The sequence below is a fragment of the Beta vulgaris genome, chromosome 6 (assembly GCF_026745355.1).
Source record: "Beta vulgaris subsp. vulgaris cultivar EL10 chromosome 6, EL10.2, whole genome shotgun sequence".
Classification (NCBI taxonomy): domain Eukaryota; kingdom Viridiplantae; phylum Streptophyta; class Magnoliopsida; order Caryophyllales; family Amaranthaceae; genus Beta; species Beta vulgaris.
The window spans coordinates 10,192,044-10,206,072 of NC_079207.1; the positions used below are offsets into that span (position 1 = coordinate 10,192,044).

Consider the following 14,029-nt stretch of genomic DNA (forward strand, 5'->3'; position numbering starts at 1 on the left):
TAGTTCAGTCTCTGAACTCAAAATGTGTGGAGGTTGAAACTTACCCCAAATTAAACTGGAGGACCTCCTACAAGATGCATTTTTTAGGTGTGAGTGTGATGACTCCAAAATTCATCACATGAACTTGGGGTGAATTATATTAACGTAATTCACCTAATATGCGGATCCGGAGATCCAACTTGACAACCTCTAACCTAGAAGATCGAACTACAATAGCAGGAAAGTGATAACCTCCTCTCATCTTACCAAATATTGGAACCCTATTATTGCATAACCATACACAAAATGGCAACGATAACTAGATCTGAAAAAACATAAACAAAAGTTTGAAGAAATAGCATAAACAACACAAACAAAACAACCGAACACCCGAAACATAGTACCACATCATCAACTACACCACAAGACCTTCAAAAAACTGTATGTAACTTGTAACCCTCACGTTCCAAGTTGTGCTCCCTTAGCGAGCCTACCGAACCAACAATAACTAACATTAGCGAGGAATGGTGAAGGGGATACTAAACTCTAACACTCAGGACTAGATGGGAGGAACGGGGAAGAGGAAACTAAAAACTAACCACTTTGAACTAAACCCAAGGGTCGGGGAAGGGGAACCTAGAACCTAAAAACGTCAAGAACCTAAATCAAGGGGAACGAAGAGGGGAAACTAAAACTAGATACCTCAAACAACTAAAAAGTGGGGAGGCGAAGTTACTGGCACGAAGGTGAGGAAAGGTCCAACCTTGGGGGAGTAACTACGGGCCAGGGGAGGAGCCAACACAACTATGGGGGAGGAGAGGACGACAATATTACTGAGGAGAAGGGGTGGCGACGCTACGAAAGATGGGGGATGGGGAAGGGGACATCGATGAGGGGAGGGGGAAGAAGAAAGACTCAAAAAAGGAAGATTGACGACTACTTTTAGAGAGAACGAATGATGTGCAGGCTCATCGGCGACTAATAGGGAGCAACGCGGCGCTCTAGCCGACCACCGGCGAGCCTGCGTTGGGCGGCAGGCTAAGCTTTTAGGGTTTGGTAGTGTTTTTAGTGAAAGGCGGGAGAATAGGGTTTAGAGATTGATGTTTGTTTTACGTTCATGCAAATTATTATATATCATGCATCTTAATTAACTAGCATAGAAAATTCTCCCTAAAATTATGGATTACAAAAATTCAAGTTAGGGAGTGTATATGCATAGAATATATGCACCATGTTGAATTTTAAAAATAATGAATTAGATCAAATTACTTTAAGCAAAGACAACATATATAGTCCTTTCGTTTATTATTAATCTACATATTTTCTTTTTTGAAAAAAAAAATTCTACACAATGTTGTCTTTTCCTATTATTGGTAACAACATGTCCCATCTATTTCCAAGAAAGTTTTCTCCCGTATCAGATATTAGACAACTTGTCCAATATCATGGCATTTTTGTAATTTTACTATCAGCTTGATACAATTAAATACTCCCTCCGTTTCATTTTAATTTATTACACTTTGATATTTTACACTATTTACAAATTTCACTTTGACCATCATTTGTGATTTATATGCGGATGAAAATATAGTCATGTGAGATCTTGTTAGATTCATCATAATATGTATTTTATTAATATGTACTTTTATAATTTTTACAAATACAAAACTAAAGACATATGTCCTCAATGTTTTGCATTGGCATGCGTGAAAAGTGTATGTAAGTGTGTAGATTATAATGAAACGAGGGGAATATAATACAAGATTCATGTGATATGATAAGATGTAGTCAATATATGATATAGTAGTCAATCGATATGATACAATGGTGTCAAGAAATGATATACTAATTATCTAAAATATCAACTAGATTTCAAGTAACAAACCTTAAACAATTTTTTTTTAATTTTTTATTTTTTAATTTTGTCACAAAAACTACAAAAATGCCATGATACTAGACAGTTTGTCCAACATCGAATATGAGAATATTATTGCTCTCTATTTTCTCCTCTTTTTCCACCCATGCATGTCATCCACTTTTTAATATATTAATCTACTTTTTTAGTTTTTCTCTTTCATTTTTCAGTTTCTTTCTCCATCTTTTTAGTTTCTCTCTCATATTTTTGTATTTTCGCCTTAATTCTCCCCAAAGTGAGGTGAGTAAAGTAAAAATAAATGGAGAGAGTATATCTTTATTGAGTTATGCTATATGCAGCCCTAAGGGAATTGGACCCGAATCCAGTCAGAACCGGTTCCTAAAATTTGAAACCGAAAATGGAATTGGTTGGACCAGGTCCTCATTTTCTGGAATTGATCTTGAAACCAATTGGGACCAGTTCCAACACCGAGTACCCGATTCTCTGGAAGTGTGATGTAACGTCGATTTTGACTGGAGGTGACTTTCTAGAAGTGATGTTGGAATCAATAGGAACCGACTTGAGTATCTGGTATCCGGTACATAATGACATTGATAAGTCATATTTATATATAGTTTTTAGGTGCATTTAGGTTGCATTTTAGAGCATTTAGTTTCATATTTAGGTTCATTATTGCATTATATTCTTAAGTTATGATTTTCTACTTCTATTCGGTATGTTTTCTTGTTTTTGATGAATTTCAGGCATTGATAACGTCTTTGGAGTATGATTAGCTAAGCTTGAGGATTAGGAGCACTTGGAGGGAAGCTACAATGCATAAGGATCGTCATGATATTTATAGTACGAGTTTGAGCAAAAACGAACGGAAAATCATTAGAAGAAATGTGAAAAAGAGTCTACGTCTACCTTCTGATCATAACTTTTGATGTGCTCTTAAAATCGAGTAATTCAGCAGATTTGGAAACTAGACTTGAAGATCTTTCCAACGATAGGTGGCACGCCCCGAGAGACTTCTAGTCAAGGAGTTATGCTTTCGGAAGATTGCACTGTTTCGCTGGAATCTGCCACGCGTACGCGCGGATCACTAATCCGCCTATTAATGATTTATTTAAGACTTTCCTTATCTTGTAAATTACTTTCCTAGTCATATTAGGTTAAAGAATATTATTTAGATTGTTTTCATTCTTTTTCTCTCGCCTCCCCTTTCACGTTATTTTTCATCTTTCTTAGGTTTTAGTTTTCTCTCTTCTTTTCTCTCTAGTTTTTATGAAACCCTAGTTTTTATTCTTCATTAATTCATGAGTTTCTTTAGTTTCTTTCCTTGATTTTTTGATTATGTTTTCTTTGTAGATTTATATTTCATTATTTATTTCATGATAGAGTAGTTTTTATTTCTAGGGTTTGGGAATCCATGTTTATATGTATGATTTTGATTGATATTTATTCATGTTTGATTAATTATTGATTTCTCTAATTGATTAGTGTTTATTGTTAATCTTGCAACTGATCAATTGTTGATTAAATATTGCTAATATCGAGTCATAGATCGAGAGATAGTACTCTTTAGAGGCTTACCTATAATTAGCAAATCTGATTATGTTGAGCGACCGTACTAGCATATGTTGATTTGAGAGCGTTAATGCCTGACCAAGGATTAACCTATGCTCTAGATATATGATTAATTGAACTATTAATGGTATTTTGATAGATTATAGTTATAAACATGGTGAACCATTACCCTAGATCCTTTTTAGTTTGATTTTCGTAGTTTAATTAGTTTAGACTTTAATTCAGATATTTGTAATCTTGTTTAGTTTCTCTGTACCTTAGAAACTATATTAAAACGACCATCTCTCTGTGGATTCGACCCTACTTACCCTACTACATTGTTAGAAGGTTTTGCAGGAATTATTTTTGACGGGTGTACGACAACCTATCAGACATTCAAGAATTAAATTGTTTTACTGTTAATCTTAATAAAGACTTAAATAAGAACTATAGCATATATGTATTAGTATCCTTTGATATAATTTTGGCCTAACTTTTATTGACGAACTAACAAGTTCTAAGACTAAATTATTCATCTTACATAAAAAATTTCACTAGTTACTTAGTACGAGACTTGATTTCGTCAAGTATCTAGATTTACCAGGTATTCAGTGAGTAATGAGTCCAAAATTTTACTACCTAGAATTTGAACCACTTGCAACCAGGTATTCAGATTTAAACTATGTCTCATCAGGACTAGTTCCAATTCCAAACCCACCGGGTCTAACGGTTCTGGATTTGAGACCGGATACCTAGTTTTACTGCTTACCCCTCGCCCCTAGGTGTATCTATGTTATATTTATTATTGTGTCATTTTGCATAAATAGATGATAAATGTAATATTGCTTGTTAGTTGATTATCTTGGTTGTGAATATAGCGGTGTTGGAAAAGAAGTGGACATATTGCAATAACTGAGAAGGATATGATATGATATGATGTGGTTTATCTTCGTATTGCATGCTGTCAGTATCAACCTTTATTAATTTGCAATAATACTATAGTATATAATAGTAGTATATATTCATACTTTAATCTTTGTTTTTTCCTTTAACCACTACTTAAAACAACTAGTGTCCCCTCTCCATTCTCTGTCTTCCTCTATTTTCACCTTTGCAAAAAGTATAATTAGAGAGAGAGTGATGATTGACAAGAAATTGCTTTTGGAAATTGCTTTTGATTTCTCTGCTTTTAAGAAGAGACTCAACCAACCCACCCCATGAATTATCTACTTGACCTTTCATGCTTTGTTTCTAGTTTCTTCTGTTTACTTACATGGAGGTATTCCAGCTTAAATTCCACTACTTTTGGGCTTCTTCGTACTTTTGATATTTCAAAAGGTTTAGGGTTTTACGTTAATTATAGTATGATATATTAGTGTTTTTTTAATTACTTATCATTTCACCCCTAATTTAAGATAATATCTAATTTGTAAAACATCACTAAACTTAATGATTTGGGAGACGAAGTTACTAAAGTAAGAAAAGCTATATATATAAACATCCCTACACCCCATGATTCATTACGAGATTTTCATTAATGTATCAAAGCTTCTTCTTCTTTAACCTTAATGTATAATTTTTATGCATATACACAAATTATATTAGATGAAAACTTTAAAAGAAAATGCAACATTTAGGGGCGTTTAGGTAAGATTGTTTATTTGCGTAATATAGATGGTCAATGGGATGAGTTGATTTTAATTCAACCGAACCACCCCCTCTCCTGGCCCAATCGGGCTTAGCGCGTTCGCTCTTAATCCCAACCTATTTGAAGTAAATTAGGCCATGACATAATAAAAATGAACATGGGCTTTGAAAAGCTTGCCCAAGCTTAGCCATCTCATCTCATCTAGCTTGCCATGTGAGAAATATTATTTCCAAATAAAATGATTGATTAGGGGTCAATTTGGTCAATAAACTGTGTAGAAGTTTCAGGTTGGCTTACCCAAATAGGCTCACAACCCGCTCTATCCTTGAGATGTTCAGGGTAGAATTTGTTTTGTGCGACCTATATCTTAAGCCTTCATTTATCACTACTACAAGCAACGACACCAACATAATTAAGCTTAATGATGTTATACAAGATGAAAATTACCTTATGAAGGGGTGCAAACATGGGAATAAATGAGAAAATTCCCAAAAAAATAATGTAAAGAAATACTTCACCCGTTACTTGTAATATTGAAGTTTGACACAAAAAATTATGAGGTGGGAAAGATAGAGAGATAGAAAATGAGTCCCATGTGCTAGGAGCCTAGGAGAGAGAAAGATAGAATATATTGTCAAAAATGTCAATGTTGCAAGTAATATCAACTTCTTAAAAATGTGAAACGTTGCAAGTTAAAAACGAAAGAAGTATGATATAAAAATTATGTACAATAAAGAAATGAGAAATATACTATGGGATCATGCAATAAGTATTTTTATATATTTAATTAATTGGTCAAGTTTTGTATCATTGTATGAAGGAGTATATATTTACCCGTTTTGCAATTATATAACATATGACTCTTATAATTATAAGCGAATGAATCAAAATCATACATAAAGTAACTAAAATTCAACTCAGTTTGACCTCAATTTATATAAAACAAACAAACTCAAACCCTACATCTATACAAATATATTAAAAGGCGTGCATAAACAAGAAATTGTGCCACATGGCGCTCTTCCTAGGGAGTTTTAGTCCATGTAATCCATGTACAATAAAAAATTATAGAAAATTGCGCAGTATAGGGTTTGATCTTAATAAAGACCTCAAGTACATATACTAAAGTCTTAACCACTAGACTAGTAAGGGTGCGTTCTCTTCAACTTATTGGCCCTGAACTTATCTGAACTGAATTTATTGAACCTGAACTAAACTGATTGGAACTTATGAAACCTGATTGGACCTGATTCAACTTATTGGACCTGATTGGAATTTATTGGACCTGATTGAAACTTATTGACCTGATTGAAATTTATTGGCCATGATTGAAACTTATTAGACCTTATTGGACTTGATTGAAACTTATTAGACTTTATTGGACTTGACTGAAACTTATTTGACCTTATTAGACAAAAAAAATGACGAGTAATAACATAAATATTACCCCTAACGTAAATACTACCCCTCAAAATTTATTATGAAGTAATAATTATTAAAATTCGTCCTTTAAAAAAATTTATTAATTATCTCTTATGATAAATAGTTTAACTAATTTTTTTTTACTATTTATATATTTGTCTATACATAACTTTCACCACTAATATATCTAATAGTCTTGTTTTGATTTCATAAAGCACTAGTAGAAAATCAAAAGTTGATTAACATTTATTGCTAACAAGTGAGAAATTGGCACATATGAAAAATTTATGACTGAAGTAGTAGAACTCATTAATTCTCACTCCACTTCATTTACTTGAAGGTAGTAGAATGCATTAACTCCTTATCTCTCAGTCTACTCTCACCTCTCACTTGTTACTTGTATTAACTACCCAATTACACATTATGTTAATTATTATAAAGGAGGGAGGGAAAAAAAAAGAGAAAAAAATCTAAAAGTTCCCCGTAGCCAAAAGAAAGCCTTCCTTCATTCATTATTTCTCCTTTCTTCGTTCTGTTCTTTTTTTTTTTAAGCTTTTCTCTAACACTCCATTAGAGCCACAAACAGCAAGTCACCAATCATAATCACCCATCAATTTTCACTCATCCACCTTCAACACCTCTCGGTTTTTTTTTGTGGATTTTTCGAAGAGGAAAAAGTGTTATTGGGGGTTGTGGTTTCAGGTCGAGAACGATTCAAGGAGCGGTTTTTTTTTGGGTCCTCTATTGAGTTATATTACTATATTACTCTATAGACAATAATGCAAGTATAATACTATACATTGTGGTACGTTAATAAAAAAATTCTAATAATAACATAATCAATTAATAGTAATATAAATAATAAAATAATAGGCAATAATACAAATATTTAATAAAATAATACACAATAATATAAGTATAATACTATATAATCATTGTGGTACTTTAAGTAAAATTCTAATAATAACATAATCAGCTAATAGTGATATGAATAATAAAAGAATGGACAATAATACAAATGTTTATTGAACATTGACTATTTGGACTTTATTGGACTTGATTAGACCTGATTGAAACTTATTGCACCTGATTAAAACTTATTGGACCTTTTTAGACCTGAATAAAACTTATTGTACATGATTGGAACTTATTGGACCTTATTAGACCTGATTGAAACTTATTGTCTTGATTGAACCTTATTGCAACTTATCTGAACTTATTGGACCTGAAACTTAATTTTTTAAGTTGAAGAGAACGCACCCTAAATTTTATTTTGTGTTATTATCATAAAGTATTATATTAATAAATGAACTTTTCTTACTCGGGGTATAACGCGAACCTAATAACTAGTTACTTGAGTTATTTCAAGTGGTAATTAATCTCAACTTCTTTTTTTTTTTAATCTAGTATTAAGTTGGTCACACAAGCAAGGTAGCAAGTCTAAAAAAAACTTTCCTTCCAAAATACAGAAATCCATTAATTTTCTCAGAAATTAAGTGAAAATTTCCCATAAATAGAGGTTGAATTTAATAATCTACCCCTCAAATCTCAATACAGATTCTAATAGGAGTATTAAAAAAACTACTAATCCGAGATTTAGATTAGCAGGATGCGTAACACTCCATCAACATCAAAATGAGAAAATGTGAGACAGAGAGGTCAAATAAAAAAGGAAAAAAAAATCAAAGAGAGGAGAGAGAAAGAGAGAACAAAAAAAAGAAGGTAGGTAAAAATTAAAAGTCATTGAATGAAAACACTTTCACTCCTCTGCTCTTTGTTGACCTCAGAAACCTTCCACTAATTTTCTTTTCTCCCTTTCTTCTTCATTTCACTCTCTCAACTTCCCCCAAAATTTCAATTTTCCTAACCCTAATTTTTAGATACAGAAGAAATCTCATCTAGTGTAATTTTTTCCTCTATGAAGTTTTTGACTTAAAAAGTCAAAATGGGGGGTCAGTTCTTCCTTCTGAGCTTCTCTATATTAAATGTTGCCAATTAGGGTTTCTCTGTTTTTTGATTTTTCAGTGTTTTGGGGATCTGGGTTTTTAAATTCAGTCTTTTTTGGGTGATGGGTTTAGTTTAATTTAGCTAAATTTAGCTGATTTTTCTCCTCCTTTGTCTTCTTCAAAAGTCAAACGCAAAAATACTCCCTTTTCTGGGCCAAGATTGGTGCTTGAAATTATTTCTTCAGTTTGTTTCTGTTAATTGTTTTGATTCTATATTAACTATCACTTTCTGGGTTTGATCTTCTTTAAAGATCAACTCTTTTGCTGAGAATAATTTGTGGTCCAGTTTAGATTTTCCTTCTAATTATTTTTTGGCCCTTTATTTCACCTTTGAATCTCTATAATTCTTTGTGTTTTTGAATGCTTTGTTAAAGCAATCAAACTCTCCTGCTGAAATTAGTGGAAGCTGTTTAGTGGCAACTTTTTGTTTGGTGTTATTTTCTGAAAGCAGACTCATTGATTTTGGAGAAAGCAATTTGAAGTGATTCCCTCTTTTGCAAGTTTTGAATTTGAACTTGCTTTCTCTCTCCTAGGTGTTGTTTGTTAAACTAAACCTAGGGTTTTGGTAAATAATTTGTGTTGGGGTTAGGTTTTGAATTAATCATCTTTAGCTCAGATGCATCTGTCACTATGGAAGCCTATTTCCCATTGTGTATCTTTGATCATTGACAAGAAGGGTAGAAGAAAAGATGGGTCTGAATTTGGGGAAGATAGCAAGAAAAACCCTTCAGTTCTGAGGAAGTTGCAGGAGAACAAGCTTAGAGAAGCTCTTGAGGAAGCATCTGAAGATGGGTCTCTTCTAAAATCCACTCTGGACAATGATGCTGAGGCCAATTCCAACAAAGATGAGGGCCTCGGACGCTCGAGATCGCTTGCAAGGCTCCAAGCCCTGAAAGAATTCCTCAGAGCAACTGCTTTAGCAGCGGATCGTACTTACGATTCTGAAGACTCGATTCCGGCTCTTAATGAGGCCTTTTCTAAATTCCTCACCATGTATCCCAAGTATCAATCTTCTGAGAGGATTGATCAGCTGAGATTAGATGAATATGGGCATCTCACAGGGCCAGCTCCCAAGGTATGTCTAGATTATTGTGGATTTGGGCTGTTTTCTCACCTTCAGACTCTCTATTACTGGGACACTTCAAGTTTTAGCTTGTCTGAGATGAGTGCTAATTTGAGTAATCATGTCTTGTATGGTGGTGCTGAGAAAGGGACTGTTGAACATGATATAAAAACTAGAATTATGGATTATTTGAACATTCCTGAGAATGAATATGGAATTGTCTTTACAGTAAGTAGAGGTTCAGCCTTTAAATTGCTGGCTGAAGCATACCCTTTTCATACAAACAAGAAATTGTTAACTATGTTTGATCATGAGAGCCAGTCTTTGAATTGGATGGGCCAAGCTGCCAAGGAGAAAGGAGCCAAAGTTTATAGTGCGTGGTTTAAATGGCCTACTCTCAAACCGTGTTCAGCTGATCTTAGGAAGCAGATTCTGAACAAGAAGAAGAGAAAGAAGGATTCTGCTGTTGGGCTTTTCGTCTTTCCTGTTCAGTCCAGGGTGACGGGATCCAAGTACTCGTATCAATGGATGGCTTTGGCGCAACAAAACAATTGGCATGTTTTGTTAGATGCTGGTGCTTTGGGTCCGAAAGATATGGATTCACTTGGGTTGTCGTTATTTCGTCCTGATTTCATAATCACATCATTTTACAGGGTATTCGGTTATGATCCTAGTGGATTTGGATGCCTTCTTATCAAAAAATCTGTTTTGGCATGCCTTCAAAACCAATCTGGGGTGACTGGAACTGGAATGGTGAAGATCACTCCAGTCTTCCCGCAATATTTGGGCGATTCAATGGATGGTCTTGATGGGCTGATTGGGGTTGAGGATGATGAAGTTGATGAGAATGGAGAATTTAAAGGGGACACCCAGAAGGGATCGCAAATGCCAGCCTTTTCTGGTGCTTTTACTTCTGCTCAGGTGAGGGATGTTTTTGATACTGAGCTGGAGCATGAAAATAGCTCTGATAGAGATGGTGCTAGCACAATCTTTGAAGAGACTGAGAGTATTTCTGTTGGGGAGGTGATGAAGAGCCCTATTTTCAGTGAGGATGAATCATCTGACAACTCATTCTGGATTGACTTAGGACAAAGCCCGATGGGTTCCGAGAATGTAGGCCAGCTGGAGAGACAGAGATCCACTCCTTCGCCACCCTTATGGTTTACTGGGAAGAAGAACGGCAAGAGGGTCTCCCCGAAGCCAGCAGCTAACAACACCAGGAGCCCGACTTATGATGGGCGACATATGCTATCATTTGATGCTGCAATTCAATCAGTGTCGCGTAGTACTGAAAATGTTCATGAGATCAATGAGGAAATACAACCTGTTCATGAGATAGAAGAGGAGTATGAACACGAAAGGGCAAGGAACAAAGCATCACTGAATGGTTCGGTAAATGGGTCCAATTTCAACTGTCACAATTTGGCATCTCATGGTATTACATCGGAAGTGTGTGCTGAGACGAAAGAAAGTGCTATCAGAAGAGAAACAGAAGGTGAGTTCAGGCTTTTGGGAAGGAGGGATGGCAAGAAATTTGCTGGTGGCCGGGTTGTATGCTTTGAAGAAGATGATATTGCTAGCAAAGGAAGGAGGGTGTCCTTCAGTACAGAGGACAACCACAGAGAGCAATCTGGTCATACCCTGGAGGCAGGTGAGGCGTCTACAAGAAACATCGAAGACTATGATTATGCAAGTGACGGAGATTATGGCGATGAACTAGAATCTGATAGGAGAGAACCAGAGATAATTTGCCGGCATCTTGATCATATAAACATGTTGGGCCTCAATAGAACGACATCTAGGTTACGGTTTTTGATTAATTGGCTTGTAACGTCCCTTCTGCAACTGAGATTCCCTGGTCCAGATGAAAAAGATACTGTGCCTCTTATCCAAATATATGGCCCTAAAATTAAGTACGAAAGAGGAGCTGCCGTGGCTTTCAATGTGAGAAACAAAGACAGAGGGCTAATAAATCCAGAGGTTGTCCAAAAGCTTGCAGAAGCCCATGGCATCTGTCTTGGTGTTGGCATCCTCAGCCATATAAGAATCATGGATGGTCCAGGGAATCCCAATGGAGAATTGAACATTACAGATACGACATTGTGCAAGCCAATGGCAAATGGCCGTTTTGATGGAAAAAGCGGGTTCTTTAGAGTGGAGGTTGTCACTGCATCACTTAGTTTTCTGTCTAACTTTGATGATGTGTACAAGTTGTGGGCTTTTGCTTCAAAGTTTCTTAACCCAGCCTTTATTAGAGAAAGTGGACTTCCAACTGTTGAAGAAGGTGTAGAGACATGACATGGTCCCCCATGAAGCTACTTCTTTGTTCAGTTCAAGCGCCATCAGATCATAGTGAAAATTGGAGATCTGATTTCTTCCTGTCAAATTGAAGATCGTGAAGAATACAAGAGTGCAGGATCAATTTCACATTGCTGGATTCGCTAACACCTTCGGACTCTTTCATCGCCCATGGTAAATTTGTTTATTCATGTTTTCACTTGGGCATTTTTTGTTTAGATCTTATGGGTGCTTGTTACATTTGCTTGTCTTACCACCACAAGTGTTTTAATATATGGTCTCAAATGATTGTTTTGCACAAAATATTTAACCATTTGGGTAATATTATTTATCCATGAATTATGGTTCTCTAGTTTGTGTATAATGTTCAAGTGAACCTTAATAGTTCAGTAATGTGATACCTTTGAGGGCAAACAATACATAGAAATCAGGAGCAGGGTTACATGAAATTGTGCATCTTCTTACGATTCATTTTCATTCTCACTCATGGCTTCTACCTCTTTGACTTTCACGTTTGCTAATGTACAACTTTGAACAGTTATTCATAACAATCAATTTGTAAAAGATGAGAATGATACAAATTCAATAACAATGGTCAATATAGTGTTTGTGAATAGTCACAATAGTGCAAAAATCGAAGTGGTAAAAGTAAAAAGAACAAAGACAGATTATTCAGTACTGAATCAAATCTGTTAGTATGTGATGGTCTTTGATGTTAGTATCTGTTGAGCTTCTGGCGCATTCTGCTCTTGTTGATCTATCTGCAGGACTGTTGTTATTTTGACATCTTTCTGCAGAACTTTTTTGGGTCATGAAGCACAAATTTTCACTTACAGAGAATCCCGTTTGATCTTTCCTATATGATTACGTCTTTTCATCGTTTGTTTTTGCTAGCTTTACTAACATATGAAATCAATCACCTGTTCAGTTCTGAGCTCATTGTGCATCTAAGAACTCTTTCATCTCCAAGTCTTTCTACGTGTATTAAACGCAAATCAGTTAACTTGAAAATTTGGGGTGTTTCACCGGTATATATAGTAATAGAATACAACCGATGAACATGGGAATAGCCGGTTGTAAATCTTACCGATTCCTGGAATTGAGTTCTAGATTATGGCGTTGCCTTATATGTTTTACTTGGTGTTCTCTCTGGTTTTTGTACTGTTCGTCACAATGGGAGCATGATATTATTCCTAATCTTATGTTGACTTCTGTACTGAAAAGGCCATACTTTATAATGTATTCATAATTATCCATGTAAACACCATATATTTGCTATGGAGCTTGGCTTGTTGCTGACGTTCTTCAAGACTACTACATTTTTTTCCGAAGAAACTGACTACTACATTCTTGAATCAGTAACAGGTGCAATCGATTTAGTCAATTTCACATATTTCTGTACGAGTCTTGCTATTTGTTACTCTATCTTCATTGATGTTTTAGGTTTGGTGTAGTGAGAAGAGGCTTTTTTTTGTTTCTTATTAGAATTGTCGAGACTTGAGAGGTCCGTGTTGGTAATAAATGGTGGTAATGAAGATAGAGTTAGATGTAATTTGTGAAAAAAGGGCCTATGGTAAATTGGTCATGGAATTTTATTTCCGTTTTTTTTATGAATTTGCATTGCTTCACTTTAGGCTTAGCAAACCTAAAGCAAAAGCATTAAGCAAGACGAATGGCTATAGCAAACCAAAATCAGGTAAGTGGATGCAGTAGATGGCAATTTGGGCATGAAAAATTACGCGACTTTTGGCCTTTTTCATTAATTGTCTAAAATTTAAATTACTAATTGTCTAAATTTTAATTAATGCCAAAGTCTATGTAATCATGATTCTAATGCTTAATTAATTTGTTTAAATACTATAAACATCTTTTTAAAAAATTAAAAAAACCACTAGCCTGTTTTAAACATCTAACCCACGACCTGCAAAACCCACTTTATGAATTGCGAAAGCCCAACCCAGACTGTTGTGGGTCGAGCAAACTGTCCCGCTAGGCTAACTCGCCAGCACGTAAAACTTGTTGTTTGATCCTAAGCCATGACGAGCCAGCGCAGGCCGCTGCCTGGGACGCCCATTGGCCCACCTCTAGGTGTACATATTCTATATTCTTATAAACTATAGAAAAAATTTGGTATATTGAAAATTTTTATATGAAAGAAGACGTACAATATCGCATGATTTTGTTATTCC

General features: G+C 35.1%; 1 protein-coding gene across 1 annotated transcript; it reads left to right on the forward strand.

Moving 5' to 3' along the window:
- Positions 1-8,056: 8,056 nt before the first annotated feature.
- Positions 8,057-12,289, forward strand: LOC104895643 (hypothetical protein). Its single transcript, XM_010682205.3, has one exon. The coding sequence runs from the start codon at positions 9,096-9,098 to the stop codon at positions 11,838-11,840; it is 2,745 nt and encodes a 914-aa protein (XP_010680507.2). The 5' UTR covers positions 8,057-9,095; the 3' UTR covers positions 11,841-12,289.
- The last annotated feature ends 1,740 nt before the right edge of the window (positions 12,290-14,029 follow it).